This window comes from Miscanthus floridulus, chromosome 12 (genome assembly GCF_019320115.1).
Source record: "Miscanthus floridulus cultivar M001 chromosome 12, ASM1932011v1, whole genome shotgun sequence".
NCBI classification, from domain to species: Eukaryota; Viridiplantae; Streptophyta; class Magnoliopsida; order Poales; family Poaceae; genus Miscanthus; species Miscanthus floridulus.
Window position 1 is genome coordinate 81,717,555 of NC_089591.1, and position 24,932 is coordinate 81,742,486.

Below are 24,932 nucleotides of genomic sequence, written 5' to 3' on the forward strand. Positions count from 1 at the left end.
ACTTAAAATATATTAGCATTTGTGACTCTAAATAGGTATACTATGAAAATATATTTCATGATTAGTCTAATATAATATTTATTCGGTATTATACATGTTAGTGATTTTTTGTTAGTTTTGATCAAATTTAAAACTGTCTGACTCTTTTAAAAACAAGAATAAAAAAACAAAAAAATGTAATCTTTTTGAAACGAATGGATTAGCTCCCATTACAAGAGTCCAAAATAGCTAATGGAACCAGACATCTTCAACAATGGTTCACAAATCACTGAGAACCAAGGGTTTATGAAAGACGCCCTATTTGAAAACACAGACCCCAACGCGATGAGTTGAACGACGACCAAATCGCGTGTCGCGAGAAGTACACGATGAACCTATTAAAATCTTCCTCCTTCGTCTTCCTCCTCCGTCCTCAGATCCACCATTGCCTAGTCCACTAATAGCACCATCCAAGAGGAACCGAAACGTCTTGCGATTTGGGAGCTGGGAAGAAAGCTCGGGAAGACGGAGCAGAGCATGATGCTTCCGAGCGCCGAGCTGTCGGCGTCCAACGGCGGCGGCGGCACGCCTGGTAGCCCTGCCGGACTTCTTGGGCACGAAGAGCAAGTACGTGCGCATGGACGACGTCCTCCCTCCGGAGCATGAAGGCGAGGACGGCGGCGTCCGTGTCCGTGAGCGCCAGAGCAGCAGGAGATATGTCTTCGCCTGCTCCGTCTTCGCCTCCCTCAACTCTGTTCTGCTCGGCTACGGTAAATTTCCTCTTCTCGACTTCGGCAGGAAGTTTTTCGATTGAAAAGTAGTAGAGGAAGAAATTTTCGATCATGATTTGGCTTTTCGTAAGAGTTTCTTAGCGATCGACTGTGCGTAGGATTTGGAGATGGTTAGCCCTGAATCGTGTTGACTTTCCCCTTGTCATGACAATGGCTGCTTCTTCTTGTTAACTGTTACTGTTAGCTTGCTAATGAAGTTTCATAATTCACACCCAAATGTCAGATGTTGGTGTGATGAGCGGCTGCATTCTGTTCATTCAGAGGGATCTTCACATCAACGAGGTGCAGCAGGAGGTCCTGGTGGGCTGCCTCAGCTTCATCTCCCTCCTCGGCAGCCTCGCCGGCGGGAGGACGTCGGACGCCGTGGGCCGGAAGTGGACCATCGGCCTCGCCGCCGTCGTCTTCCAGGCCGGCGCGGCCGTCATGACGCTCGCCCCGTCCTTCCGGGTGCTCATGGTGGGCCGCCTGCTGGCCGGCGTCGGCATCGGGTTCGGCGTCGTGATCGCGCTGGTGTACATCGCCGAGATATCTCCCGCGGCGTCCAGGGGCTCCTTTACGTCATTCCCGGAGATCTTCATCAACCTCGGCATCCTCCTCGGGTACATCTCCAACTATGCCTTCTCGGGCCTCCCCGACCACATCAACTGGCGCGTCATGCTCGCCATCGGCATCCTGCCGTCCGTGTCCATCGCCTTCGCGCTGCTCGTGATCCCGGAGTCGCCGCGGTGGCTGGTCATGCAGGGAAGGGCCGATGAGGCGCGCGCCGTGCTCCTCAAGGTTACCGACACCGAGGACGAGGCTAAGGAGAGGCTCGCCGAGATCGAGGCTGCTGCGGCCGCTACGACCGTCGCCGCCGGCAAGTACGGCGACAGGAACAGGACGGTGTGGCAGGAGCTGTCGAGGCCGTCCCCGGTGATCGCCTGGATGCTCGTCACCGGCGTAGGCATCCAGTGCTTCCAGCAGATCACGGGCATCGACGCGCTGGTGTACTACAGCCCGACCATATTCCGGGACGCCGGGATCACCACCGAGCGCCAGCTCCTCGCCGCCACGGTCGCCGTCGGGTTCTTCAAGACTGCGTTCATCGCGCTGGCCATCGTGCTGATCGACCGCGTCGGCCGGAAGCCGCTGCTGTACGTCAGCACGGTTGGCATGACCGCCTGCCTGGCGGCGCTGTCCGCCGCGCTCTTCCTGCAGGAGCGTGGGTCGGTGTCCCGCGCCGCCGGTGTCGGCGTCGCCATCCTGACGGTGTGCGGCGACGTGGCCTTCTTCTCGGTGGGGATAGGGCCCATCTGCTGGGTGGTGAGCTCGGAGATCTTCCCGCTGCGGCTGCGCTCGCAGGCCGCGGCGCTGGGGGCCGTGGCGAACAGGGTGACCAGCGGCGTGGTGGCCATGTCATTCCTCTCTGTCTGCCGCGCCATCTCCGTCTCGGGCGCGTTCGCCGCCTTCGCGGCCATTTCGGCCCTCTCGGTGGTCTTTGTCAGGCCGGGCCCTCGGGGGTTCGAGCTGTGCCCACGCACAGGGCCCTTGAAGCCTAGGGGTCCAATCAAGTATGTAAGCTAGTTGGCAGTACTGTAGTGCAATAGGAAATATATATATATATAATATATATATATATATATATATGGCTTATACGAAATGCCAGACGCGTAAGAAAGAGTCTGTCGATTTCCCTTCCGTCGCGGGCGCTCTCCTTCGTGGTTTTATCGCGGCGCGCCTTCACGTTTGCCGTCTGGCGCACTGGCTACTCCGCTTGCTCGCTCCATAACTCCGTTCCCAGCCAAGCGAGTACGACACTACGACTATACGAGACGTCCTTGCTCCCAGACGTGTTTAGTAAAGTGCCGTGCCCAATTGTCCCTGTTCCCTAAGCCCCTTTGTTGATTGTTTAATCAATGTTTAATTTGCCTAATTGCCTTTGCTCCTTGTCGTTATTCTTCCGAATATAAGACTCAGATCTAATTTGGGATTGGGGAATTTCTAATGATGCAAGACAGATCTAATTTGGGATTGGGGAATTTCTAATGGTGCAAGACAGTGAATAATTATTATTCCTGTTCTTCACTTGTCTCTCTCAAAAAAAATACTTAGTAATTTACTAACAGTCATTTTTATTTTAACGTTAAACTGAACCTAGTATTTCTACAATTTCAGTGCAATCGTGTTGACAAAAGGCACGCATTTATATAGAAGTGAAAAAAAAATAGAGATGGATAGAATTTTTATGCATATTATTATAATTATAATGAAAAACTCATCTCCCAGGCTTCGCTCCATGTCTACATATTGACAGGACCGGGCCTGGTCTTTGTGCATAGGTTTGTGCCGGAGACCAGCGGCAGGACGCTGGAGCAGATGTGGAGCAGCTGGTGCACAAGTAACGAGTAGCACTGCAGCAGCTAACTTCGTCGTCGTCGTCTCTGACGAGGTTTCTTGGGTAGGTTGAGCTTGAGCAGGCTTTGCTACTTCGTCGTCGTCTCTGACGAGGTTCAGGATGCCAGCGTGAGAAAGCAGGGCCCAGACATGGGTCAGGAACTCCCCACCGTTCTCAAACTGTCGCATGTGTTCCTTGGCAATGTAGATGATCGTCTTGGCCCAGAAATCTGCCATTGCCTTCCAACGCTGTGCTTCATCCGGCATGTCGTCCTCAAGCTGCTTGCCGAGCTTCACGCCTTTCCTGAAGACTGTCGGAGGGTTGTCTCCTAATTCCTTCATTTTTTGATACCTTTCTGAAGGCGCCCCAGAGGATGGCAAATCTTTAGCTATTTCTTTCTTCACCGTATCTATCAACTCTTTTATGTCCGCTTCATGGTATGGAAGCAGTTGCGGGACAAATGCAAGCAAGTAGGCACAATATCTGGACAATGTAACTGCAACATATCGGTCTGAACTGCTCCCATTCCCACTGCTCGGAGAAAGATGACAGTAGTCAGTTGCGATATGCCAAATCAGCATGATCTCTACTTGAGAATGATCCTTCAGTGCCCAATGCTCAAACATACTATTGCGGACCTGTGATGCTAGCCGATTGGTCTGCTCACCAAAGGTTGGTTTGATCGACCCAGCAATAGCTTTCTTTGTTTCAGGGGATATTTCAACAGGGTCTAAATTGCACTTGAAAAAAACCTCGTCCGGCAAAATAACTGTGTATTGGGCAATCCAATTCCTATTTCTCCTCTGGGGAGAGATTGAAACTCTGATGAGAAAACCGATCAACTTCTCAAGAAATGCAATTTGTTTATATTTGACATACACACAGGCAAGTGATACCTTGATCCAGCTGATGCCAGATAAACTAATGCTTGCAGTAGTTCTACCACGAGGGCTGTACCAAGAAGTACTAGAGTAATGATGTAGTCAGATCTTGTAATTTGTACTTGTACGATAGGATCGAGAGTCTCAATAGTCACAGAGCCTTGAACAGTATACACCAGAACCAAAGTAAGAAAGATTATTACTCTCAAGAGAAACGTTAGAAAGCACATCACCATATTAAAGTAGATGTGATATTTTGTGAAGAAGAAGTCATAGCAAAAACCCAACTCCACTTCAATAATCCTGAATGCTCTTTCGTAATGCTCTTCAGTTTGAAGCAACCCATTGAAGACAAGATGGTGGGTTGAAGGAAGTCTCTCTTGGGCACTGGACAAGATGGTGGGTTGTAAGCAGAACTGGCACAAGGCAAGGGACAAGCACACATTTTCCAATGTTTCTCCACGGTCTGAGTTGCCACAACAATCCCATATCTGGTCAATGGTTATGACCTGAACCTTAGGTCGGGGTAGGCAACGGATAGCATAGCCAACTTGGTACTTGTCGCCCTCCGTGGTCTCATGATCAGTATCTTTCTGATGATCATTTGCACTTTTCTTCATGGATAGTTTCCCTCTAATGGATAAGCCAACAATTTCCATGGCCCTTGTCAAATAAAGGACCCCTAAAAGACCAGAGATACAACTGGAACTTGCACTCCCGTGTGTCTCTCCTAAGAGCTGCAAACGCCTGGTCATGATTCATTTTAGCTATATGGTTTCAGTAGCGCAAGAAGCATAGCAAGGTAAAACACATACCGAGCAAAACCAGTAATCAACTGCATCAGCACCTTGTTCTTCTTGTCGTCGTAATCGAATTGGCTGACAGCAATCGTGCCACCCGCAGCCATGAGCAGTGATGCACCCCAGACAGTGTACATGGAATTCTTGACTGGAGAGGACTGCATGATACTAAGGGTGTAAAAAACGAGAGGGAGCAACGACGCGTTACACACCGCCAGGACAAAACTGACGATGGAGTTGTGCCACCGCCGCTTCCAGACAGCCAAGATAAGCTGGAGAAACAGCAGCGCAGCGGCCACTGCGACCAGAGCTTCCACCTGGATGATCGTCCACCTTGAGTTGTCCAACAGGTGGGATAAAGCCTCCGCTGCCCTCGTCCTGGTTGTTATTGTGTGTACCGGTTAGTTAGGATTGCATGACATCTTTCTGTTTTAGCATGTTGCATGCGCGTGAGCCCCAGGTTGTGGCGGCCGCGCGCGTAGGAGGTCGTGGCATGAGAATCGCTCAGCCACGCACCTGGGCATGCAGCCATGGCCGGCGAACGCGGTGCGTGAGAATGGACGCGCACACTTCTCGCGTCGTGCGCGCTGTGGCGAGCACAGCTCTGTTCTTTGTATTCCAATAAAAGGTAAATAGAACTACAGAAAACGCTACGCTTTCAGGCAGCACCAAAACCAAGTGTTCGCGTGTGTTGTGTTTGTTCTTGAGTCTTGTCTTCTCCGTCTCCGGCGTCGTGTCCTCGCCGTCGGTTCGAGTCCGATTGCTCGATGCTTCTACTGCTCGATCTATCGGTCGATCGATCTCCCCCTCTGAACGGTGCACTGCCTTCTCTTTTATAGACCAAGGGGAGAGAACAGGATACCAGAGACCGAGAGAAGGGAAGAGGGAAAATATAAAAGAGAAATAAGGCTCTGGGGGTGTGCCGTCCTCCTCTTCGCGTAGGTCCCGCTGACCCTGTAGATCATGGTGGCAGCGGCGTCGCACCAGGGTCCTGTTGGCCGCTGCAGCATACGTACGGGCATCGTGCGCCGTTCTTGTCTTCCATCTCATCCGAGCGGACGGAATGGTCAAAGGGTCCCATAACAGAGGCCATACGGGGGGCTGGCAATATAGTGCCAGTCAACTGACGTTGGGCGGTGGTCAGGCAGGGAGTTGGCAGCACAGTGTTGCCCTGTTGACGCGGTGGGGACGTGAGTCTCCCAGCATGGCCTAATACGACCGCCAATCGTATCAGGACGCGCCCGAGACGTGCTCCCGGACGTGCGCCTCCACGCCGTAGTGGTTGAAGCGGTTCAGGTCCCACCCTAGGGCCACTGCTTTTGTCCGGTAGCAAATCCGACCCCCAGGGAACGGGCGAGGCGGAAATCTCGCCCTGGGGACCAGGCGAGACGGAATCCGACCCTCGGGTGTCGGACGAGTCGAAGCCCTCCCTGTGGGACCGGACGAGTCGGAGCCCGCGCCTTAGGGTCGGAGGAGTCAGAGCCCACGCCTTAGGGTCGGACGAGGCGGAAACCTCATCCTCGGAGTCGAACGAGGCGTGGCCCGGCCCCTAAGGGTCGGACAGGGCCGTAGTTGCGTCCTTAACCATCGGATGAGCTGGCATGACGCTCATTAATCCTTTGGCTCGAATACCCGGGTATAGATATCCGACAACAGGTGAATATGTAATGAAGGAGCTCATTGCACATGAGACATGACATTGAGTCATGTGATCAAGGTGAAGAAGATCAAGACATGACTTGGCTCGACGGACCGGTTGCAATTGTGAAGGGCAAGTTGAGTGATGACTTGGCGCCGATGGACCGAAGCAACGGTGAAGAGCAAGTGAAGTCAAGATCGATAAACCAATAAGGTCACATGATGATATGGAGTGAATCATATCATTATCGATCATGTTGGTTCATGTGTTGCATCGACACTGGAGGAGATGAAATGGAATGCCTAAGGCAAAGGTATAACCTAGGACATTTCATTTCACCGGTCATAGGTGTGTAGAGAAGTTGATGACTGGGTTTATGATAGATGGCCGTACTATCAAGAGGGACAAACTTATTTGCACATCGGTCATCGAGTGTCACTCGAGTGATCTAACTTTGCATCGTTGCTAGGATAGAGTGGCGTGGCAAGTAGAGTGGCTAATTCCTTAAAAATAATTATAAAAATGCTAACACCCATACACTTGGTGGTGTTGGCACATTTATAAAGGAGAAAGAAATTGGAGTTGAAACGGATCAACTCGGTGAAGAAAAGAGGCGAAAGGAGGTCACACTGAGTGACCGGACGCTGGCCTCGGCAGGACCTGCGCGTCAGGTCAAGTGGCAGCAAAGAGCGCGCGGTCTCGGTCTTATGACCGGACACTGGTGCAAAGAGTGACCTGATGCGCAGGAGCCACGTCCAGTCATCTCTGACGTATGCTGACGCAGTGGCGCGGGCATAGCTCTGACATGTGGCAGGCAATGAAGGACCGGGCGCAGGTGTTGCGTCCGATCGTGACTCACCTGACGCGTTCGATCGCAAAACAGAGGCTCGGGGAGCTCACTAGAAACAACTGGACTCAGGAGGTGGCGCTTCAGGTCGTGGAGCAGAGGCGCGTTTGGTCAGGTGTTGGCTGCGAGCGCACGGCGATGATTTGACGCGGCTCGGGCGCGTCAGGTCGTGGGCTTGGCGCGTCCGGTCGTCTTAACCGTTGATGCGTGAAGTTACCATTGAGATCGGCGGCTCCAGTTTAACACAAAGTGACACGTGGACGGCGTAGCGTGACCGAACCCTGGCGGGGTGCGTTCAGTCATCTTGACCGGCGCGTCCGGTCACCCCGAGTTGTGCTCAGTGAAGAGGTATAATGGCTTTTTTGTGTGGGGGCTTATAAATAGCCCCTTGGTCAGTCTTTGGCCGTTAGCTGAGCACCCTCACGCCTATGTGGCTTGTGTAAGAGTGCTTGGATGCCCTCTAACTCACTTGTGCTTGCAAGAGTGCAAATCGATTGCGAGTGAGTGTGATTCTAGTGCGTTGCATTGTGAGATTGCATCGAGTGGCACTAGGTATTTGAGTTGCAAGCCGGTGGTGCTTGTTACTCTTAGAGGTTGCCACCTCCTAGACGGCTTGGTGGTGGTCTCCGTTGAAGCACGTAAAGAAGATTGTGCGGTGCTCCGGAGAAGAGATTGTGAGGGGTATTGTGCTCACCCTGTGGGAGCCGCGAATAGCAACTCTAGTAGAGCGAGACACGAAGGGCGACAAGTGGTCCGTCCGAGTCAAGTGCTAGAGCTTGTGATAAGCACTCCACGTGGGAGAGTGTGACTTGCGGGTCACCACTAGCAAGAGGACCGGCGGCAACCTTGGATCTTGTCTCAACGGGGACTAGCGTTTTGGCAAGCACGTTAACCTCAGGATAAAAATCATCGTGTCATCCTTGTATTGCCGTGGGTTTGCATTCTCGTTACATAAGCTTGTATTTACTTCATTTACATTGTGCTTGTGTAGTTACTCTTGTAAATAGTTAGTTTGTGTAGCTTGCTAGTTACCTTCTTGCTTGTGTAGCATAGAAATAGTTCCCTTATATGACTAATTCGGTTTGAGTAACCTTGTTAGTCACATTGCTTAGTTTGTGTAGCTAAGTATTTTGCGCTCTATAATTTAGCTTATGTAGCCTTATTATTGAGCATTGCTAGTGAGCTTAGGGTCTGTTTGGTTGGGCTTTTGGCTTTGGCTTTTGGCCCCAAAAGCCAAAAGCCCAACCAAAGGGGCTGCTATCAGAGGCTGCTTTTTTAGAAGCAGCTGCTTTTCCGCAGTACATTTTTGAAAGCTGGTTTGACCCTGCTTTTGGCTTTTGGCTTTCTGCTTTTCGAAATTAGTGGAATAAAAAGCTTTTCCATAGTTGTTTCAAGAGAGATAAAGATAGAAGGTATATTTTATATTTGTTTAACCAAACAACTTTCAGTTTTTCTACAGCTCACAGCCCACAGCAGCTTTCCCACAGCTCACAGCCCACAATAGCTTTTTCCCACAGCCACAGCTCAACCAAACACACCCTTAGGTGGCTTTATGCTTTTGCTTACTGGATTGTGTAGGTGCTCTCTGGTTTGCTTGAAGTACTAGTGGCATAGGTTTGTATGACCTTGTTTCTAGAATTGGTTAGGTGAGCTCTAGCTAGCCCGGCACCTTTGTTACCTAATTACGATCTTTATAAGGTGCTTGTGAACTTAGATAGAGAGGTGTAGTTTTGGCTAGACCGACAGTTTTAATTCCGTACTTGTTTCAGTAAGCCAGGACGATTAATTTTAGAAAAGACTATTCACCCCTCTGATCCGCTATCTCGATCCTACAATCACGCAATCCACACTTCCTGCAGTAACGCGTGGGGTTGTCCATTAGTTAGGAAAAAAACGTGTTGTTATTATACACACATATAAAAGCAACCTTCACTACCGCATTACACGATGTATCCATATATCTTCTCATGTTTCTAAGTAGTTTTTTTTTAAAAAAACAACCATTGAAGCAAAACTATATTCTGTCCATGAAAAATTATAGCTCTTCAAGATCAAATACCTGAATTTTTGGGAGAAGCGGTAGTTTTGTGGCATATGTTTTCAAAATGGTTAAAGTTCGTAATAAGTGCCCAAAAGGTTGTAGTTTTTTAAAGAAAAAACTACTCACCATTAAAAAACATGACTCATCTATAAACTTTGGATTATTGACCCTTTAGATCCAGCTTGGATGATTGGAGCACATTTGTTTTGTTTGGCTGCTTTGTTTAAGTCGAACTTCTCTAATTTCAATCAAGTTTAAAGAAATGCACCAATATCTATAATTGGTTTCGTTAAATTCTTCATAAACTTGTTTTCACGGTGTTTTTATTTCAACTATGTTAGTGACGTTTGATTTATGATAAAACTACAGTGAAATATATTTTGGAATCGAGGGAGCACTTCATATTCGTGTTTGGCGAAAAAGAAACAACGATCACTGGCCTTTTGCATCTAACTTGTAACCCATTTATTTTTGTTGAAGTCGTGTAGAACTTGCGCGAAAAAGAGTTATGTTCCTATGAAATTTCTTGAAAGAAAAAAAAAAGCAATTCAAGCGTATTGGGCTTGGTCTCAACCATGACACTGTTAAAAAAACCCACTCTTAAGCCCATGGCGAACCAAATTCCAATTATCTTTAACCGACCACGCGAATTTAAAACGCATTATTAATCAGCCTAGCGGAGCAAGCAAAGCAAAGCGCACCCATCCAGATACACACGAGCACGCGCCCGCACCCGCACAGCACCAGCACCACCAGTCCACCACCAGGCCGGCGCCGCCCAAAATCTCCGCGTCCCCCTCGCCCACCATGGCCTCCTTCTTCGGCGACGACGGCGCCGACGACCTCCCGCGCACCACCTCCCACCCTTTCGACTCCGACGACTTCGGCGCCGCCGCGGCCGACGGCGATGGCGCCGGTGGGTACGCCTCCTTCGCCGAGGGGGGCGTCGAGGAGGTGGACGAAGAGATCACCGTCGAGTCAGACGGGGTCCCGATCCGCCACGTCTCTGGGGGTTACTCGCCCTCGCCGTTCTCCCCCGAGCTCGAGCCCAACGGCGGCGACGGCCCGATCCTGCCGCCGCCCACCGAGATGCGGGAGGAGGGCATCCTCCTCCGCGAGTGGCGGAGGTGAGCACCGCCGGCACCGGTTCCGATCTGTTTGGGGAGATGCGCTGTTTTGCTGCATGTATGCTTGCTTGTGTGTGGGCTAGGTTTCCGGGTGTTCGAGTCAGATCTAACGCTTTCTGGCGCTCTTTCGACTAATTTTAGCCGCTTCTTCTGCACTACGGTGGTGAAACACAGCGAGGGTTTCTGTACGGAAATTGTTGATTTCTATTACTTCGGTTCATTAGGAATTTGGACACTCTAGAAATTGCTGTTAAGGAATAGCCAGTCGTGGACTAGTTTCTAAGCTGAGAACTTGGGTATAGCTGCAGGCCTTCTAGGGCCTTCTAGTTCTCCATTAAGTGTTTGAATCGTTGGTACCATATAGCTGTAACTATAGTTGTATCGGCTAGCATCTCTATTTTTGCCATACTATCACTGATATCAGTAGGATGTGCGGAGCTACTGTATGCACATCACCATGTGGCCCTGTTCGCCGAAACCAGCTGAAAACACTGTTCTGGCTGAATGGTTGTGAGAGAAAAACACTGTTTCGGCTGAAAAAACAAGCAGAACAAGCCGAATATGGGGTAAGCCGGTACAATATGAAAATTGCAAATATAACAGTGTGCAGTAATTTTCCATGACCACTTAGCGCCTATGGCCCCAGCGCTCAAAGTCATTTTCTTGTGCTTTTACCCCTGAAGTTAGTTTCTTACAGCAGTTCAGAGGTATTAAACAAAGTGACAATTTTTCCTTGGAAATTTGTGTTTTTCTGTTAGCTAGATTTCATTAGAATGAAACTATGTATTGCTCAAGTTTCTATTTGACATACTCCAACCAAAGGAACCTAGGAACGTTTTTTATTAAAATAACTTTAGGCATATACAACTAGAATTGGTGTGCTACTCAATATAAAGTAAAATTCAACCTAAGCTAGCATGACATAATTCATCTTGTATCAGTCCTTGCCTATACAGCCTATTATTATATTTTATCAAACTTGTATTTTATGAACCAAGTCTCACAGAAACTAGAGGAATAGGCCAAATCAACCTTCTAAAATATGAATTTGTGGCATGCAATCATTTAAGCTTCCAAAAATCATATTGGTAGGAGAATTCTTCTTTGTTGGATTACCTTGTACTCTAAGAATCAGATAATAGTTACAGACATACAGTCCTACTGTAGGATTGTTCTCTTCCAGGTGATTGATGCATTGCTAGGATATACTGGTAAACCTTGATTGTAGGATGTCTTAGCACATGTATGATGGCACTTATGCACATGTTGTGAATATAACTAGTTAGCTATGCACCAGTGGTCTTCTGCAACCACTTAATGCTTTGTCTGGTGCTTCATTCTTCCAACCGTATGCTTTGTTGATCTTACTCCAGTCCTGACCAAGTAACCACTAGTTGGACACATTTATTCTTTTAGATTTAGATGTTCATATCTGTTGATTTTCTTGAAATCCTCAAATCAGTGAAGGTATACCTCCCAGAGAAAATCCATACATTCTTTTGTTACCACTCGTCATTTGTTACCTTGCAAAATGTGTGCGCTTCCTAGCATTATAGTCTATGAAGCAGTTGTCTGTTGATACAGTCTATGAAGCAGTTGTCTGTTGATACAGCCTCGCTTATTTTGTGGTTTAGTGCACGCCTATATTGACTTCTGAGTTTACTTTAGTAGTTAATTAATAGAAGTTCTTGAGTATTGGAATTGTGTTGTGTCATAATTTAAGGTGTGTTTGGTATGATCTGCTGCATCAGGACATCGTCCCAGGCTTGTAGCAGTAGCAGATTTGTCTATATTCGGAGTGACATTGATTTGGATTTAGATTTAATGATTATCTTCTGGAAAGCCCAGTAAAGTCATTTTTGTAAGGAACCTGTAACTATTGTAGGGTGCTTTTGTACAGACCAAAGTTACTGTCATGTCTTTTATGTCTCTCAAATCGAACGATGTCATTTTCTTATCTTCCTTGATTTTTTTATGCCACTCTAGTTTTAATTTGTTATTGCTTCCTTTTTCAACAATTTTCTTAGGAAAAATGCTATTGAACTTGAGAAAAAGGAACAGAAGGAGAAGGAGCTACGTGCCCAAATAATTGCTGAAGCTGAAGAATTCAAGAAAGCTTTTTTTGAGAAGAGGATACAGAACTGTGCGTCAAATATGGTCAACAACAGAGAAAGGGAGAAGGTTTGTGACTATCATATATAAGCAGTTAGGGCTCTTGTCTGTGTTTGTAAGCTAATCTATTTATATGTTGGATACTAATTGCCCTTGTGAAGGGCGGGCCTAGTGCAAGCGGTAGAGTCTTACTGCCTGTGACCGGAAGGTCCCGGGTTCGAGTCGCGGTCTCCTCGCATTGCACAGGCGAGGGTAAGGCTTGCCACTGACACCCTTCCCCAGACCCCGCACATAGCGGGAGCTCTCTAGACTGGGTACGCCCCTTTTTTACTAATTGCTCTTGTGGTATGCTGCAGATTTTTGTAGCCAGCCAGGAGAAATTCCATGCCAATGCAGGCAAGCTGTACTGGAAATCGATTTCAGATCTCATCCCACATGAAATAGCCACCATTGAGAAGCGGGGAAAGAAAGACAAGGACAAGAAGCCATCCATCACAGTTATTCAGGGCCCCAAGCCTGGCAAGCCCACCGACCTCTCCCGGATGCGCCATATCTTAGTGAAGCTGAAGCATGCTCCACCGCCACATATGTTGCAACCTCCACCAGCACCTGCTGCTAAAGAGGGCGCAAAGGATGGCGCCAAAGAAGGTGCAAAGGATGGTGCCAAACAAGGCGCGGCAGCCCCAGCAAACGGCGCCAAGCAGCCTGCAGAAAGCCAAGAAACCCCTGCCAATGGCCCCTCCGAGGCCGAGAAAGACCAGCCTGCAGCGTCGGAGTGACAGGAAAGGGTAGCTTTACAGAAACACAAGAGCCTTACTGTCAGTAGATGGAAGCGTGTTTTATTTCTGATGATTTCCAGACCTGTTTGTCCCGTACTGATCTTTTGTAGAGATCTGCATCAGGATGTCTTTATATCAGCGCAGAACATTCATAATTAGTATCACCACAGCAGTTGTATTTTTACTGTTTTCCTCTTGTCCAAGTGTGTCTTCACTGAGATGCCTGTGATCTCAAGTTCAGATCTGAAACTGTTACTGAGAGTTGAACTGAATACTCTATGATATGCTACTGCACTAATATGATAATGATCTCAAGCTGTGCAATAAGCAGCAATCTTGCATTGCTCTGGCATGAATTCACTAATCTATATGTACAAGATCTAGTTGCCGCGTTTGCAGGAGGAAACAACACCACACACATTGCACTCACTCTCTTATACCGTCAGATCGGTAGCTCTACATAGTCGCCAGTTCACAACGCAAGGAATTACATTTACATCTGCCTGGTGTTGCTTCACCTGGGGCTCATCTCAGTCACCGTTGGTGGCACAACCGTGCTGAACATGTTGGAATCCTCGGACGCCGAGTTCTTGAACCTGTAGTTGCTGGAAACGGTGGCCTTGGACCCGGGGCTCCTCCTGTTCTCGTGGAGGTAACCTGGCGCCGTCAGCTCGCTCTCGTTGATCCGGATGGGCTTGGACAGCATGGTCACGACCTGGGGCATCGTCGGCCGGCGAGCGGCGGCTGCCTGTAAGCAGAAGAGGGCCACCTTGATGTACCTGATGACTTCTTCCTCAGGGTAATCTACAAGGGCTGGATCCACCAGTTCCTTGAGCCTCTTCGCTTCATACAGCTCCCATGTCTGTTGTGAATGTTCAGAGTTAGGCATTTTTTGGACAAACATTTGTGCATGTCAGTCGTTTGACAACTTTTTTTTTCTAGAACACGACTTCACGTGTATTTCATTAAGAAGGGTAAACAAAACAAACAACAGCTATCCCGGCGAGCTGCCAGGATAGGAAAGTTCACAGTCTTACCGAAACGAGCAACCGGACCGACACAGGCATAGCGGATACATCTCAAAAGCACAGTGCGACGAGCGACAAAAACACTAGACAACAGAAGAAGCGACCAAGAACTCAGCGATCGCCACGAACCCGGCGGCGATCCACTCGTCGGTCTCCTCCAACACCAGCTTCGCAACCTGCTGGACCATGGACACGGAGTTGTCAAAGGTACGTGAATTACGCTCCTTCCAGAGCCGCCACGAGACTAGGAGGACGGTGGAATCGAATCCCCTTCGAAGCTGCACGGGCACAGAATACCGGCCATCCATCCATCAGGTCGACATAGGAGAGTGAGCAGAAGGCGACAACTGCTCCCAACCGCTAGGGCGAAGCAAGCGAAACCAGAGTTCCCTTGTGAAAACGCAGGAAGCGAGCAGATGGTCCACTATCTCGTCCTCCTGGCCGCAGAGGACGCACTCCGCGGAATCCTGAAACCCATGCCTCTTCCTGCGATCTGCCGTCCAAATGCGCCGATGGAGAGCGAGCCAGAAAAAGAATTTCACCTTCGGTGGCGCCGAGGCCTTCCATACCTCCCTGGCGCCCAAGAGGGACGATATGCCGAGGAAGAACGATCAGTAGGACAACGAAGCCGAATAGACGCCGTCCGGAGTCCAGCGCCATACGAAGCGGTCGCCCACGAGCGCCCTGAGCTGAATGGACTCGAGTTTCTCCCAAAGGTCCAGGTACTCATACAGCACTGGTGTAGTGTGAGCTCCAGAGATGTGGTGCACCCATCTGTGCTGGAAGATGGCGTCCTTCACCGAAGTCTTGAGGAAACGTTTGCCCACGGCCCGGAACAGGTGTGGGGCGAAAGCCTTGATCTGTCCAGCCGGCAACCACGCATCTGTCCAGAAGCGAGCTAAGAGCCCGTCCCCCATCTCAACACGTACCGACCAACTGAACATGGCGTCCACCAACCTCTCAGGCTTAGAGGGCTTTTTTTTTTTTTTTTTTTTTTTTTTTTTTTTTTTTTTTTTTTTTTGTGAATTGGCTTAGAGGGCAATTGCGTCCAGGCCGGTGCACTGGGCTCTCTCTTCTGCCACTCCCATCTCAGCCTGAGTGCAAACCCGAGAATTCGAAGGTCCGGGACCCCCAGCCCACCATAGCATTTGGGGGTACACACCACCGGCCAAGCCACCTTGCAGCTTCCACTGGCGACCGCGTCAGTGCCGCTCCAAACGAAGGCACGCCGGAGCCTGTCGATCTGCCTGATTGCCCACGCCGAAAGGGAGCACGTGATGGACACGTGCACCGGTATGGCAGATAGTGTGGCGCAGGTCAGCGTCGTCCTTCCTGCCACATTCAGCAGCTTGCCCTTCCAGGTAGGGATACGGCTGGCGATGGTGTCCACTAGCTTCTGCTCATCCGAGCGCCGCAGCCTCCCGACGGAGAGGGGGCGCCCAGGTAGCGGCAGGGTAGGGGCGAAAGCTGGCAGGGGAACGCCTGCTGAACGAGTGCGATGTCCTCCTTGGAGCACCGGATCGGCGAGATGAGACACTTATCCAAGTTCGTGATCAGGCCGGATGCGCCCGCGAAGAGGTCGAGGATGGCGCGGATGCAACGGAAGTCCTCCAGTGTAGGGGCTAGGAACAGCACCAAGTCATCCGCGTAGAGCGACATACGCTGGCCAAAGTGGCTCCCGGGTAGGGATCGTTTGACAACTAAACAATTTACTGTGCAACTTCAGCTAACATTTTGCCAGGCTGCTGTTGTTGTGAAGTGGGTTGCACACTTCTATAGTTCTGTGTATTTTGTGGATGCCAAAACATTCAGAAAAAAAAAGCAAGCAGTCAGGCAGATGAAGTGAAAAAGACTGACCTTCTCTAGGAGAACCTTGTCATCCATCAGTATGCTCCTGGAACTACTTGTGCCACTCACTATCTCCAGGACAAGGATACCAAAACTGTATATATCTGCTTTCTTGGTTAGCTGGCCATGCCATGCATATTCAGGTGCAAGGTAGCCTCTGCAAGCAGCCCAACAATCAAGTTACCCTAAGGAAATAGGGTCGCAAATCAAGGCAAGTGCCAAAACTGCAAATAGGTCGATACTCACGTTGTTCCAGCTACTCGGGTGCTGATATGGGTGACATTATCAGGAAATAGCTTGGCCAGACCAAAATCCCCGATCTTGGGGACGTAATTTTTGTCAAGTAGTATATTGCTAGCCTTGATGTCTCTGTGTACAATCGGTGATGCGATCTCTTCATGCAGGTAAGCAAGGCCTCGAGCAACTCCAAGGCATATAGCAGATCTTATGATCCAGGTGAAGTCAGCAGGCTCGCTGTTAGAACCTGCAGAAGCATAGGGTAAATTGTTAATAAGGCGACTAAAGTCAATGTTGCAATTCTATCATGTAGCAAAACATCAATTTTAGTAACAGTAGTACAAGGTTCATACCCAACAGTGCACGGTCAAGACTGTTGTTTTTAAGATATTCATATACCAAAATCCTGTTATTTCCTTCAACGCAGCAGCCAATTAATTCAACAAGGTTGGGATGCTTCACGTTAGTAATGACATCAATTTCTGTCAAGAACTCTCTGATGCCCTGCCTGGATTCAGCAGAAAGAACTTTTACCGCGACCTCTCGCCCATTTCGAATGGTTCCCTGCAACATTAAATAACATATGCTAAGACTAAAAGAGATTCATCACTCCATTGGTCTGTACCCTCAAACTGAACAACGGATGAAGAAATGAATTGTCACCTTATAAACTGTACCGAAGCCACCTCGACCTACTTTGTTCGTTCGGTTGAAGTTGTCTGTGGCAGATCTTAACTCAGCGTAGGAGAAGATCCTTATGTTCTTCTCAGAATAAATACCTGAAAGCAGTACAAAATGTGCATTATAACTCGAATATCGCAATGCTCAAAAAATGCAAAAGGAAATGGGTTAGGCATAGTGCACTAGTACATTCATTCTATCTTCTGCAATACACTACAGCCATTTCTGAAATACTTCTGCTATATACTTAGGTCATACAATTGTTCCAAATTGCATCAAGGCATTGAGAGGGAGAAGTGTTGAAAACAGAACTGATTAAAGACCGATACGTGCTGGCTAAATGCATGATAATTTGCAGCTAGCATTAGCATACCAACACAGCAAATCGTGAAGCATGCAAATACATTTTGCTTACCGCCTATGCTGTTGGAGTAAGGATTCTCTTCTTTCTTGACTCCTCTACGAGGAAGACAACACCAATTCATATCCACACTTGTTACGGTAGCCTTGTGGTGCTCAAATTCAACATGCAGCAGAGCAGAGGAATCTTCTTGAGGCAACTTTTACTCTGCAAAAAATGCATTGTCAATTTGCCATGTGTAAGATGAGAGCTGTAATTGCATCTCACTGAGAATTTTTTGCATCCTGACTCCTGAGATACTAATGTTGCATAAAAATAACAGGCATGGCAGATCATTTGAAACAAGTGTCCGGGAAAATTGTCCTATCACTGGCCACGGATCTGATGCATGGTTGGTTCAGAGAGATGGATGGCGAGAACCAGCGAGTGCCCTCTCATCACTGTCCCCATCCAGGATTCAGGAACACTTGGTTATAGCACAACGATGTGACCTCATAAGCACCAAGATGTCCCTACTCCCTGTCGTCAAGGGAAACATTTGTGGCCGCAGGGCACCCTGCCTCTGTCTTTACTCTTTACAGCGCAAAGCAGGACAAGGTTGCTGCTGCACTAACTGAACATGCGGTAGATTGGATATGCTCCGCCTACACCAATCCAACAAACCCTGTTCTTTCCTGAGATGAAAGTTCAGTCCGTAGGGAGGAAAGATTTGGTGCTAGGAACAAAGACGATCGAACACGGCTCATCATTTTGGCTTCAGGCTAAACAACCCAAATCCTCCTCCGGAACGAAACAAAAAACCTGACCAACAAGTCACTACCTGGCACCTTGGCTTGGGTCTGTGCACACGGGTCGAGGAGCGAGGAGAGACGATCATGGCCTTTCTTTCTTTTTAGTTAATAAAGGAACCTTTTATTATTTTTTCAATGGCAATACATCGAAAAAAACTACTTCTGGCCTGCCTCTGCTTTTTTCAAGCACACAGCCACGAAAGAGAAAACGACGATCATGGTTTGAGGTTGCCGGAGACTCTCCCGTCGCATCCGATGAAAGAGCAGTCGGGGCGCCTGTGCATCTACCACCAGCACGCAGCTGAGCGGAGACGAGAGATCAGGCGCGGGAGCTCTCGTGCAGGCAGAAACGATTTTTCCCAGAGATGAAAAAAAAAAGGCACGAGACAAGGACGGCCTTGTCCACCGCAGCAGGGAGATGCCAGGATCAGGATCCAGGGCAGAAGGAAAAGCACACAGCGATCGCAGAAATGGTCCGAGAGAGAGAAGGAGGAGAAGATGTCGATCGAGATGGGACTCGTACCTGAGAACTGAAGGGAACAGGCAGCTAGCAGGTCCGCGGATCCGTGGCGTGTGCGGTGTGCCCTTCTTCTCTTCTCCGGCGAGTAGGAGCTAGGAAAGCAGATTGATTGATTACAAGGGACGGTGCGGGCTAGGCACTAGCTGGGGAAGGGGAAGGGGAAGGGGAGGAAGAGGAACAAGAGGTGGTTGGGGCTGCAATTATATGTAGATTTCTGTGGCGCTGGGGGCAGGCTTACTGGCGTGTCGCCGCTTGGTACGCTAGCTCCGCCGCCCTCCACTGCTGGAGGTGGAAGACGTTGGCAGGGCAGGGCAGCTGGGAAGGGCAAGGCAGGTGAGTGCAATAAAGGCGCCGCAGCAGCGCCTGCGCGGGCGGCCGTGCAGTGCAGTGCAGCGAGGGAGAAGACGGAAACGGCTAGGAGCACGCTACACGTACGGGAGCGATTGATTGAACGAAGGAAGTGGGAAAAGGGAAAATAAAGGAAATGCGGTAGCAGCCGGGAAAGGTCTTCCCGCCTGTCGAGCATGAGCATTGGTGGTGTCAGTAATGACTAATGAGTGTGAGTGTGATGTGACCCACCAGCTGAGCCGCGACAAGGCACCGTCCTCATTCGTTCGTTCGTTCGTTCATTCATTCTGTTATTAGAGCGTTAATGGTGAATTCGTTACATGAGTTTGCATTAAATGTTAGAAATATCTTCCCTATTTCTCTTGAGGAAAATAACTAGACCTTTTTTTATATACACCTCTAATCTAATGAAAGACATGTATCTTATTTATTCTCTTCTACGGTATATGGACTAAAAAAAAGAACAATGGCTCTGTTCGTTTCTCTTATAATCCGTTTTTTTTAGCTTGTTTTTTTTTTCAATCGGAACAGTATTTTTCTCTCACAACAAATTAGTCGAACAATATTTCGACTTTTTCAACGAAGCGAACGGGGCCATTAGTATACACTACTGCAAAAAACGTAACTGAGACGGACAAAATCGATTAACCAAGCCAACCGTTCCGTAAAAAAATCTCGGTTAATCGGGCCATAACGGCCAACCACCTCGGTTAAACGATTAATTGAGGCGGGCGTCTTAAAATACCTGCCTCCGTTAATGTTCTCCAGAAAAAAAAACATGTGACTTTGGAGAATCAAACCAACGACCTGGCGCTCAACACTACCACATCTCTACCACTGCACCGAACAGTCATTCATGTCTATATATAATATGGTATCTTTTTATATTAATATTTCGTAATCTTATATTGGATATTTTAGCTACTAAATGAACTCAAATGAAAAAAAAACTTTTAACTACAAAGTTTTAAATCTTGTGAAATACTACAACTTTGGTATAGGTGTATCTTCGTCGGAGAGAGTTTGAAAAATTCAAAAAAATGAGTCTCAGAAAATGTGAATTTCAAACACATATTTGAGACTCTAGTTGACTTAAAATCAAAAACTTGTCAATATCAAACATGTAGATCAGGTTGGCCGCTAGAACTTTGGTATTAAGTATGTGAACATTTGAGATCGTTTAGGAATTTGAAATTTTAAATTTCAAAATCTATAACCTTTGAACACATATTTGGGATTCTAAATATCTTCAAATTAAAAACTTTTTAACTACAAAGTTGTAGATTCTATTGAGAACTATAACTTTTGTATAGACCATGTGAACATCTGAGATCGTTTGATAATTTTAAATTTCAAAATCTGTGCACTTTACAACAATATTTTGGGACCCTAAATAGTTCCAAATCAAAAAAATTTCAACTATAAAGTTGTAGATTTTGTCGAGAGCTATAATTTTAATATAAAGTTTGTCTTCATCCAAGTTCATATAAAAAAGTTATGAATTGTTTTTTGTTGCAATCATTAACCAAGGCAGACATCTTAAGACGCCCACCTCCGTAAATCGATTTAAGGGCGGTTGCTTTAAGCGCCCGCCTCGGTTAGTTGGTTGCGTTAGAATGCCCGTCTCTGTTAATGATTAACTGAGACGGTTGTGTTATAATGCCTGCCTTGGTTAATATCGATTAACCGAGGCCGTTGCGTTAGGTTGGTCGCCTCGGTTAAGCATTAACCGAGGCCGTTGCGTTAGGTTGGTTGCCTCGGTTAAGCATTAACCAAGGCGGTTGCTGGGTCAGCTGTGGCCACCGAATAATGGAGGCGGGCAACCGGCCCAACCGCCTCCGAGGCCATTTTGGAAACGTCTTGCAAAAGATTTTGTGTAGTAGTATATAATAGAAAACATTTACTCTCTCCGATCCAAATTATAAGTCGTTTTTGACTTTTTTTAAATCTATTTTGCTATATATATATATATATATATATATATATATATATATATATACATAGTAAATTCGATGTACCAAAAAAATCAAAACATATTTTAATTTGGAATAGAGGGAGTACATGCTAAACATATGTAAAAAAATGTCATCTACAGTACTGTTTGGTTCTAAGGATGTGATGGAACAAAGTGGGATATCCCACTTGGACTTTGTATTTGGTTCAGAGTCGACTAGAGATAGGACCATCCCACTAAGAATACGCTCCACGTAGATCTAGAGCTCAGTTGTCCCCAAGATTTTGACGGACTCGTCCGCCCCACCTAGGACAAAGGCTGCTTCGGCCTTCGGCCAAGCGCGGGGAGGAAGAAGAGTTGCGAGCGCCGTCTATGCAGGAGAGGCTGGCTTGGCGCGTGGGGAAAAGGCGACCTGCGAGTGCCGATGTGGAGGCCTGCTATCGGCGGACGTGGGCTTGAGCGCCCCCTGCGAAGGCCTGGCCGCGGGCACGCTAGGTCGCTAGTCGTGCGTATAGGCACCAACAGCAAGCGTGGGGCTAAGGGCCGACCATAGGTGCAGGTGGCGGCAACGAATGTGGAGGAGAGGCCCGGCCGTAGGACCGTGAGGGAGCCTCCGTGACGAAAAGGAGAAAGGATAATGAAGAAGAAAAAGAAAAAAAGAATTTGATAAATGTGTCCTGCGTATCAATGGTTGATCTCATTTTCTAGAGTAACCAAACACAGAACAAAGATGATCATGCCCCTCGCAACCAAACACTAGACGAGACCATTCTATTTCACAAAACTACGGCAAGAGTGTCTCATTCTACTTCGTCTGTCAACCAAAACTAACCTACATCCTTCTCTTACGTAGCATCTGAGTCTCACCATTGGAGATGCATGCTCTCGTACTAGCTAGAGAGTTTCTCGGCTGGGCAGCAGCTGCCGAGTTTGCCACTGTACTGTGATGACCCATCGCCCATCGGTTCGTTCCACACTCACCCAGCAGGAATGCAGGCCGCGGCCCCGCATCCGGTCGTGGTTGTTTCACAGCGCTGCACATGGCGCTCCCGTTGCGTCCGCGTGTGTTTTGTACTGGACTCCCCCTCGCGTTCAATTCCCAGATATCGCAGCAGCCCACGTTGCGCTCGTGTGTACTAGATACTGTATACTAACTCCTCATTATGGATAGTTTATAATTGGTCACGAATATTCCTTCTCCGGCCTTTCCCACGTACAACGAGTACTCGTACTCGTAATCCCCCGTTTGATCGGAAGGAATTCAAAATGAATGCATAGTATATTCTTATTATATTATATACGGATTCCTCTGACCTCTGTGGCTTCTGAATGTTCGGTAGCCACTGATTGATTGATTTTTCTTCTTCTTCTGTATAATGTGTACTACTGTACAAACGGTGGTTGCATACGCACGGACGCGGAATGATATCGTCCGCAGTCGCGCACAACGACTTATCTCTACAGTCGGCGCATCGGAGACGTTACTCGTGATCCAACGGTGACCCCAACTAAACTCATCTAGCAGGCCGTTCCAGTGGCCCATCTCAGCCCAAACATCACACTCGCCTTCAATCTCTTTCCCCTCCGCCCAGCGGCGGATCTGCCAGGGGGGCTGGGGGGCTCAAGCCCCCCCCCCCCCCTACCATGGTTGAGACTGTGGAGCCCCCCTCATCCCCCCTAAATTTTTATGCCATTGGATGATAGAAATGAGGAGCTTGAGCGTTGAGCTGAGGTTGAAGACGATGCTGGAGCGTTGAGTTGAGCTTGATGTCTTTGTCCCCGTGTGAACTTAAGCCCCCCCTAGATTTTCATCCTAGATCCGCCATGCCTCCGCCATTGTCTCCCACATCGCTGATGAGCCCGATGCCGACATGCCGTGTGAAAACGAGGAAGACGAAGGCGAAGTCGTCTTAGGCTGAGATGGACCGAGTGCTGTGCTTATCCAGCGTGAAGTTTTGAAGCCTCACCGTTTGATGAAAAATGGACGGGACAGATCTGTGACTGCATAAAACAGTCAGCCAGAGGATCTCGTTCCCACGGACGCACCAGCGGCGACGACCTGGTGCGTTTTGATTTGTCCATCCGTGGGCCATGGCCACGCCCCCGCAAGCGCCAAGCGTGGTCACCAGTCAACGCATGGATGGATACTGACCAGCCAAGCCAGCTGCCTCTGTGGGCGTTCACACGCCCTCTCTGTTGGATTTGTACTTTTTGGCGTGACCTCATGCTCGCGTCACGGCTTGCCAGGAATGACGTGACGACGAGCAGGGCAGTGGGCAGCGTCAAATACTGCTGCTCGGTGGGCACGAACACCGGGGAGATGCCGACGCCCGACGCCGAGCCGGGTGTTTATTTACCTTTCTTTTATTTATCGACTCGACGCCACACGCCCTCTTCTCAGTTCTCAATCCCGTTCCTCTTCCGCCGCCCCAGTTTGGTTTGGTTTTTTTTTTCCTTCCATTTCCATGGTGAAGAATCGATCCACCAACTAACTGTCACGGTGGTGGTCTGGCGGAGGTGAGATGCATGCGTCCCCATCTCCATCCGCCACGACGGCCGACGGCGACAGCCGCCTTGTGGCCACGGGAGGCCGAATGGCCGATGCAGCGGTGTCTCGCCTTTGCCGGCCGTTCCGAGTCACCGTCACGCACTTGTTGTTGTTATTATTGTTTTGACCGACTGGGGCTCCTCTATTTTCCGCCCGCCGCCATCCTCCAGTACCGACGGTGTGCCCCGAGTGCATTCACCACTCTTATATTCTCAACGTGTGTCTTCCTTGACCGCGTGCCTTGAGCCTTGTCGCCTCCTTTACGTATTCGCGCTGTGTGCTGCTGCTGTCCACGCACACACTGGTAGCCACATCGTGGTCGCCCTATCTTGGTGTCCGTCCATCCATGGCCGCATCGTTTCTTCTTCTTCTTTCCTTTCGATCAAATTAAAAGCAGCTGTGACCAGAACACATGACCACACACGACAGTGCGAGTACGACACCATGTTGGGATGGTTTGGCGGCCGATCCGTGTGCGTGTGCACACGCTGCTCGTGCCATGCAACTGCAACTGACGCTTGCAATTATTGTCCAAAAGAAAGGCGTTTGCATTGCAAGATTATTTTTAATGTATGTACTGTAATGTAATCCAAGTCAAAGCGTGTGACGCCGGCGAGGCAGGTGCGCAATGCGGCCGGCCGGCTTTTTTTTTGTTATCCTTCTTTGCATCAGTCATCACCCACGCCAACCAATGGGTGGACTAATCTAAATTCTAAGCTGGAGATCAATAGGTGTTAGTGTGCTGCTCCCTCCGCCTCCGGTTCGGTTTATATAAGGCCGCACGTATATATCTTAACTAATAGATCTTAACTATTGTAATATATAACTTGGTTAGATTTATAATAAAATGTAATATCAGATGATAATAAGCTTCTAACCTAAAAAATATAATACAATAGATGGGTAATATGTAATTTAGTAGACCGTATCATGCCATAGAAGATTAGAAGTAGCCGATCGAGTAGCTGTTTTTTTTGTATCAGTTCACATGTACATGGCGCTACCTACCACCAGTACCACACCTCTTCTTGTCTTCAAAACAACCAGGAAAAAACGGTAATACGCCATGTAATATCGTACTCCCTCCGTCGATAAAAAAGGAGAGCAATTCTAGATTTGAACAAGCTTAATTAAGTTTATAAAAATTAGTCTCAACATTAGCATCCAAATATGTTTTCTATAAAAACTTGTTCCATTATTAATCTAACGATGACATACTCGCTCTCTTTTTTCTGACCGGACGTAG

General features: G+C 48.3%; 3 protein-coding genes and 1 pseudogene across 4 annotated transcripts; 2 read left to right on the forward strand and 2 right to left on the reverse strand.

Moving 5' to 3' along the window:
• Positions 1 to 115: 115 nt before the first annotated feature.
• Positions 116 to 2,882, forward strand: LOC136497994 (probable polyol transporter 4; annotated as a pseudogene).
• A 98-nt stretch (positions 2,883 to 2,980) lies between these two features.
• Positions 2,981 to 7,166, reverse strand: LOC136497995 (uncharacterized). The gene is made up of 2 exons (XM_066493915.1): positions 4,841 to 7,166; positions 2,981 to 4,772 (listed from the first exon to the last, which is right to left on the reverse strand). Exons 1-2 carry the CDS (start codon positions 4,987 to 4,989, stop codon positions 3,983 to 3,985), a joined length of 939 nt encoding a protein of 312 aa, XP_066350012.1. The 5' UTR covers positions 4,990 to 7,166; the 3' UTR covers positions 2,981 to 3,982.
• Positions 7,167 to 10,020: 2,854 nt separating this feature from the next.
• LOC136497998 (clathrin light chain 1-like) lies at positions 10,021 to 13,552 on the forward strand. Its single transcript, XM_066493918.1, has 3 exons — positions 10,021 to 10,479; positions 12,507 to 12,660; positions 12,948 to 13,552. Exons 1-3 carry the CDS (start codon positions 10,160 to 10,162, stop codon positions 13,368 to 13,370), a joined length of 897 nt encoding a protein of 298 aa, XP_066350015.1. The 5' UTR covers positions 10,021 to 10,159; the 3' UTR covers positions 13,371 to 13,552.
• A 165-nt stretch (positions 13,553 to 13,717) lies between these two features.
• Positions 13,718 to 19,317, reverse strand: LOC136497997 (cold-responsive protein kinase 1-like). Of its 2 annotated transcripts, XR_010769489.1 has the most exons (8): positions 18,840 to 19,317; positions 17,580 to 17,732; positions 17,147 to 17,262; positions 16,837 to 17,047; positions 16,493 to 16,730; positions 16,256 to 16,403; positions 14,408 to 14,574; positions 14,097 to 14,232 (listed from the first exon to the last, which is right to left on the reverse strand). XR_010769489.1 is itself a non-coding variant. In XM_066493917.1 (7 exons), exons 2-7 carry the CDS (start codon positions 17,647 to 17,649, stop codon positions 13,885 to 13,887), a joined length of 1,131 nt encoding a protein of 376 aa, XP_066350014.1. In that variant the 5' UTR covers positions 17,650 to 17,732; positions 18,840 to 19,313; the 3' UTR covers positions 13,718 to 13,884. The 2 variants fall into 2 exon arrangements, 1 of the variants encoding a protein (XP_066350014.1); XM_066493917.1 differs by lacking the exon at positions 14,408 to 14,574 and having other exon boundaries at positions 13,718 to 14,232; positions 18,840 to 19,313.
• Positions 19,318 to 24,932: the final 5,615 nt, after the last annotated feature.